General features: G+C 40.0%; 1 protein-coding gene across 1 annotated transcript in view; it reads left to right on the plus strand.

The window, feature by feature from the left end:
• The window catches only part of BASP1 (brain abundant membrane attached signal protein 1), a 50422-nt gene extending 47193 nt beyond the window's left edge, over positions 1–3229 (plus strand). Inside the window, exon 2 of the mRNA XM_005422572.2 lies at positions 1608–3229. Within this exon, the coding sequence (XP_005422629.1) occupies positions 1617–2348 (732 nt within the window). The 5' untranslated portion in view covers positions 1608–1616 and the 3' untranslated portion in view covers positions 2349–3229. The remainder of the gene's footprint in view (positions 1–1607) is intronic.
• Positions 3230–7080: the final 3851 nt, after the last annotated feature.

Consider the following 7080-nt stretch of genomic DNA (forward strand, 5'->3'; position numbering starts at 1 on the left):
AGAAAGATCTCTGCTGACCATAATATCTCAGCCTTGCCCAAAATGTGTGGATATTTGGCTGTTGGGCTCTGCCTGGGGCTTGCATTTGTAGTAGCAGATAATCGACTGAGAGGCAGCTACTTCTTAGTTGTACGTAATATTACTTTATATTCAGCCTGCTATGAGCAATCATACGGATTTTTACTGATTTATATTCACAGTTTTAGCAAGTGTGTGAAAAAAATACAGCCTATAATTATATCTACCTGTGCAAAATGGAAAATTAGAATGATTCATCTCCCTTGGAGAAGTTCTTACATTAAACATTTGTTTGACAGTTCTTTGAAAAAAGTCACAGTCTCCTATTTTCAAATAGTGGAAAACACAGAAATATTTTTCTTAACCTTTCATTAATCATGAATTAAATATTTCCTTTAATACTAAAAGTGTATTTTTTTTTCTCCATTCATAGAGGTTTTTGTTTTCAATAATGACCTATTAATAATATCTGTGTCTCCTGTTTTCATAGGCAAAGTTTGCTTTGAAGTACAGTGGAAGATTTTGTGTATTCTTAGTTAAGACTCCCACATAAAGGCTATATAAATACTAATATGTTTATACACATGGTCAACTTCTTTTAAATAACTGAGCAGTTATTGCTTGTCATACTTGAAAACTGGGAGCAGAGGCTACAAATATGCTCCTCTCTTCTCCCATTTTTTATTGCATCATGTCAGATGCCACGTGTAAGCTTGTGGTCAGAAGTACCCATATTCGTTTCTTTTGTCTTATGGAGTGGTCTTGCTGTGCTTCAGGCTCTGTCTCCCATCTTCTGAGTGTGGGAATGCAGGGCTTTGGGCAGGCAATCCCTGTGGAAGATGCAGGGCTGGGTGGGACTCTGTGTGTGGAAGCTGTTCCTGCTTCTGGGGCAGCCAGATGCTGGTGCCCACATCCCTGTGGGTGAGGGAAGCACATGCTCCTGGCCCCTGGTACAATCAGCTCTCTACAAAGGCCAATATCCAAGGGAAACTGGCCATGAGGGACAGGCTGTGAGGTGTAGGGAGTAGATGCAGTCTCCTGCATTAGCCTTCTCACTGGCTCTAGGCTTCCTTTGATTTCTCCAACTTCAATGAGAAGGTGGTTCAGAGCCTTTGCTAAAGTGATGGTGGACTTTGTGTTAACCAGGGGTGGATGCCATGATTGACAGCTAAATTTAGTTCATTCCCAGCCTGAATATAAATATGTCTTTTTTCTACTTCCACTCTTTCTCAGGCCACAGAGGATTGTGGTTGTATGTTAGTCCTCCATTATCCTCCTGCTTCTTGTTATTCTGACCGCTTCCTCCCCGCTGAACTGTAACCAGGGTTAGAGGTGTTTGCAGGACTGTTTGCAAGGGGGTGTGGCAGAAGGGTGTTTGCTGACTGAAATTCTGCAGGGCTGAGCAGGATGTAAGCTCAGTGGCAGTGATGCTCTGCAGCATCAGTACATTCAGCTGGCAACATCTTACCCAACCTCATGTGGTCTCCTTTTCAGGAACCAGAATAAATTTTTCCTTTGCACTCTGTTGATTCTCTCAGTGGTGAATACTGGGCTTTGTGTAATCAACCCCTTTCTCTTTTCTGTTACAGAGCTCCAACATGGGAGGCAAACTGAGCAAGAAGAAGAAGGGATACAGTGTCAATGACGAAAAAGCTAAAGACAAAGACAAGAAGGCTGAAGGAGCAGCAACTGAGGAAGAGGAAACTCCAAAGGAGACTGAGGATGCCCAGAAAACCACAGAGACCACAGAAGTGAAGGAGAACAACAAGGAGGAGAAAGGAGAAAAGGATACTCAGGTCACTGCCAATAAGACGGAAGAAAAAGAAGGGGAGAAGGAGAAAACAGTGACCCAGGAAGAAACCCAGAAAACAGAACCTGAGAAGTCAGAGGCCGTTGTCGATGCAAAAGTAGAGCCACAGAAGAACACCGAGCAGGCACCCAAGCAAGAGGAGCCGACTGCTGCCTCTGCTCCTGCTGCCAGTAGCGAAGCGCCCAAACCCTCTGAGCCTAGCACCGATGCAAAAGCTTCCCAGCCTTCAGAAGCCACAGCTCCCAGTAAAGCAGATGACAAGAGCAAAGAGGAAGGGGAAGCCAAAAAGACTGAGGCTCCCGCAACGCCTGCAGCCCAAGAAACTAAAAGTGAAGTGGCCCCAGCTTCAGACTCAAAACCTAGCAGCAACGAGGCTGCGCCCTCTTCCAAGGAGCCGGCGGCAACAGCAGCACCTAGTTCCACTGCTAAGACCTCGGACCCTGCAGCCCCTCCAGAGGAAGCGAAACCTTCTGAAGTTCCAGCCACTAATTCGGATCAAACCATAGCAGTGCAAGATTAAATTGGACAGCCTGTTGAAACAACCACTTAAAACAACCCGTGTCTTTTTTTTATTTTTTCAGCTATACTAACTCGTTTCAGATCTGAAATAGCAAATATGTATTGCCCAGAAAAGAAGGAGAAAAAAAAAACAAAAGAGAAAAAGTGAAAAGGATGTCCCATCAAGTTGGGAGGGAGGGAGGGGGGAGAATCCATATAGTATTTTTGTGGGGAAATATCTAATATACTTTCTGCCAACTTGACACAAGTCCTGGATTAAAATAAATAAATAAATAAATGGATGTCTGAAAGTACAGCACATCTTTTGTATCTGAACTGCTGTAAATGCACTCCACCAGTGTATCGAAATCTTCTTTTTGTTCTATAATGGGGTTTGGGAGTGATGCATTTGATTCTGCCCACTAGGTTTGTGCCAAGGCAATCAGATCTTTATGAAAGCAGTATTTTCTGTGTTTTTTTTTTTTTTATTTACAGCCTTTCTTATTTTGATATTTTTTTTATGCAGTGGATGAATGCCAACTTTCAGACAAAACCCACTTAGCTGTCCACATATTTCTCAATGCCAATCCTCCAATTCTTCCTCTCCAAATATTTTTTGGGAGTAAAAAGCATTCTCATCCTACTTAGCCTACCTAGATTTCTCATGACGAGTTAATGCATGTCCGTGGTTGGGTGCACCTGTAGTTCTGTTTATTGGTCAGTGGAAATGAAAAAGTCTGCGTTCATTGCAGTTCCAGTTTCTCTTCCATTCTGTGTCACAGACACCAACACACACTCATTGGAAAACAAATGAAAAAACAAAATGTACAATGGATGCATTGAAATTATATGTAACTGTATAAATGGTGCAACAGTAATAAAAGTTAAATAATTTAAAAAATATATAAGTGTAAAGACTGATTAAATCTTCACTTTTACCCCTTGAGAACTAGGCAAAGGAGGTTCTTACACTTAGAGAATAAGTATGGGGGCTGTTTACTTTCCTATAAACAGTCACTCTCCAACAGCCACAAGTGTTCTTAGGTGAGGTTGGAAGAAGTGGCCAATGAACAGTGCATCTCAAATATGTTTTATCCTAGTCAAAATAGAAATGGTTTCTGCCTGTCTTAACATGTGAAAAATGCTCTCTTGCTATTTTGAAGAGCCACAGGCATACTGACTGAGTTTTAATTGGGACTAAGACAGTGGATTTGATAAACTGATCTTTTATAATGAGGCAATTAAATTTAATCCTAGTCTATTAAAGTATTTCTAGTGCTAATACACTTTGTTCTTTTCCCCATTACTATTGCGTAGGGGATAAACAACTGCTGCCACAAAAGGCCAGTCCTGTGTATTTCAAATATGGATGAGCTTGTGTAGCTGAGTAGAGTTTAGCCCAGCATAAACATTTTTCACTACTCTTGCCTACTTGCTTCATTATTATTCAACAGAACAGCTGAGTAATTGCACTTTCTGCTGAGTGGTGTCATTGGTGGATACGGACAACAATTTTAGGGCAGAGCCTGGGATTCACAGAACCAGTTAAAGCAGCATATTTAGCCTGCCTATTAGTAAACTTTTAGGTAGAGCAGAAGTTCTGAAAGAAGTGGGCAGTTATAAACAGAAACACAACTGGTACACATAGCAAAGGGATGAGCAGGCTTGTGTTTAGTAAATAAAGAAAATGGTGTTTTAAAATGGTATAAATGATTTCAAATACTTTCTTTCCATGCAGTGAGGATGATTCACTCTACAGACTTGCATAATGCTAATCCTAATTTATTTTCAGAAATGCAAACTTCCCATACCATGCTGGCAATATTGTTATGCAGCTGTGCCCCTGGGATAAGCTTACTGGAACAGTCAGGAATAGTTCAGTTTGGTTTAGATCAGGTCATTCACCTCCATGAATTCTTGCACCACCATGAAGCTTTTGCATCCTTAATGTGATGCTGAATGCTGTCTCTGCTTTAATTCTTTGAGGTAATTAAAAATACCCCTGTGCTCCACAGCTGTATCCAAACCCAGCAGCCTCTGCAGCTGTGGACAGCAAAGTCTCACCACATGCGCTCTTGTTCTCACAACCTGCTTGCTGATGGCACTTTTGTCCCAACAGGGTCAATACTGCAAAGAAATGTTGTGCCTCACATGGCTGGAAATCAAAAACATATGGTCAAAGAAATATGCACGTGTGTTTGGGAAACTGAGAGTCAGCACAACCAAAGATCAGTGCACTTCAAACTCTTCAGTACTCTCAAAAAATATAAAAGGAAAATTGCCGTATCATGTTTTAAATATTTTTATTAATAGAGAGGCCTGAAAAATTGTTTTTTTCATAGTTGCTAAATTTCTTAGTGTACAACTGATGCTTTGAAGGCATTCTGGCCCAGGCCACTGCTCCAAAATGCTGTTATTCTATACCTACACACACAAGGAAAGAAAGAACCTCTGTTCAAAGAGCTTATGAACTAAACATATATGGTTAATAGAAATGTGATGCATGTTGCTTGCCTGAAGAGCCATGAGAAGAGGCGAGAGCCTGGAGGCTTGCTTTTCTTCAGTCCAGTGTCTCATCTCCAAGATATATTTTTTTCTGCAATATAATCACTCTTTAATGACACTAAAAGTATGCTGAAGGTACAGAGCTAACAGGCATGTTAATGCTCTGAGCGTAAGCACATTGCAGATAACCTCAAAGGACCCAACCCTTTTGTGAAAGTGTGCCAAAGGAATAGAGAAATTCAACCCTGGGAAAGAACCTTTGCTATTGTTTAGAGCCCCCACAGAGACATGTTTGCAAGGTCTCCCTTGTTTTGCCCTGGAAACTGTCAAGAATCTCTTGCTTTCCTTTCAACAATAGGAAGGTCAGTGCCATTGACTTTGCTCATACTTTGCTTGCACTTGCACAGCAAAGAGAAGCTCAGATGCCTTTAAATGTACAGCAACTTTTCTCTTTTCTTTTCTTTTCTTTTCTTTTCTTTTCTTTTCTTTTCTTTTCTTTTCTTTTCTTTTCTTTTCTTTTCTTTTCTTTTCTTTTCTTTTCTTTTCTTTTCTTTTCTTTTCTTTTCTTTTCTTTTCTTTTCTTTTCTTTTCTTTTCTTTTCTTTTCTTTTCTTTTCTTTTCTTTTCTTTTCTTTTCTTTTCTTTTCTTTTCTTTTCTTTTCTTTTCTTTTCTTTTCTTTTCTTTTCTTTTCTTTTCTTTTCTTTTCTTTCCTCTCCTTTTCTCTCCTCTCCTCTCCTCTCCTCTCCTCTCCTCTTTCTCTTTTTTTCCTGCTACTGTTTTAATGGTGAATTTTGGGAATGGAAAAAACCCTAAAGTAATGTTAAATTATGCATAATGAAATGGCTTCCTAGAAGCAATGCCTACCACTTGCCCTGTAGTTGGTTCTATACACTTAACTTCAGTGCCTGTACAGGATAAGATACCTCCTTGAAGAAACAGTACAACAAATATGTTTTAGTGTCCTACATGACAGCATTTCCAGGCACATGTGTGTGTGGCTGCCAGTATCTGAACAGTCAGTGACTTCTGAATTTCTGCTGGCACTTTCCTTCTCCCAGCTCTGAACCAAGAGGTCTGTTTGGTCTCTGTCTCCCCTGACCATTGCCTTTTCCAGATCACCGTGTACTCCAGTTTCATGTAAGTGTACTGAATTAGTATTGGGACTTGATGGGTGCATCAAGTACTTAGTCTTCCTTCAGGAACTTCTTATCACTGCATCACATTTCTGTGAATTTAAGTGTCTCAAAAAAAATGTCTCAGATTTGTTGCCACTGCTGCAAGAAAGCATTTTCTTACAATACATTTCTTTAGTACATCTTCTGCTCTGCTTTCATTGTGGGCTCATTGCACGTAATTCACAGTATTTAAAGTTATTTTTCAAGATTTTTGAGATGCTGATCATGTGGTTTGCTCTTTTTATTCAACAATACACATTTTCTTTCTGCATTCAACTCTTGACATTTATCTTGACTGTAATTTAGTTGATTTTCTGCCTCTCATTTCATCATCTATATATATATTAAATTTTTACATCCTGTTTTATATTTAACCTCCTCACCACATTTCATGCAACATGAATACATATGAGCTGCGAAGTGGTCAGCTTTAGAAATCATGGCACTGCATCCATGGGAAAAACATAGCCAGCAAAAGGAGCAGCAATGTGCAGGTGGTTTCCTTCACTGCTATGAAAAAGTGTCTTCTCCAGGACAGGCAGAGCTTTGCTTGCTGCATTTATCATGGTGGGGTCAAGATCTGGCTATAGAGTTCGGTAAGCAGAAGGAATTGTTTTGCTTTTTTGTTGATGTTTGTTGGCAAAGAGAGGAAAGGAGTGAATGTTTTGAAACATGGCCACAGGAGTTGGGACACAGAACACATGACACAATTCTTTTGTTTCCTGGAGACAACACTATTATGTGTGAACTGGCCACCACAGGGCTACCAAGCCTTTTCAGCTTGGCAGGATTCTTGTGTCTCTTTTAGCATATTTGCTTGTCTATGCAATAAATATTAATTACAGCTCTTACTCTTATGGCTGTTTAAATGTATTGTCTCTCTTTTTAGCTTGTCTTCCTTCCACAATTTAGGTCTGACATCTCTTTGAGCCTCCTATTGCATCAGGAGGCTAACTGAATTTCTTGATGTTTTGGCTTGATCAAGATGATTTTTTTTTGAGACTGTTCAGTCAGGTGAGATACAGATTTGATGGAGTTAAAAGTTTTTTTCACCTACTAAGCAAAAATTCAAAG

The sequence above is a fragment of the Geospiza fortis genome, unplaced genomic scaffold (assembly GCF_000277835.1).
Source record: "Geospiza fortis unplaced genomic scaffold, GeoFor_1.0 scaffold281, whole genome shotgun sequence".
Lineage (NCBI taxonomy): Eukaryota > Metazoa > Chordata > Aves > Passeriformes > Thraupidae > Geospiza > Geospiza fortis.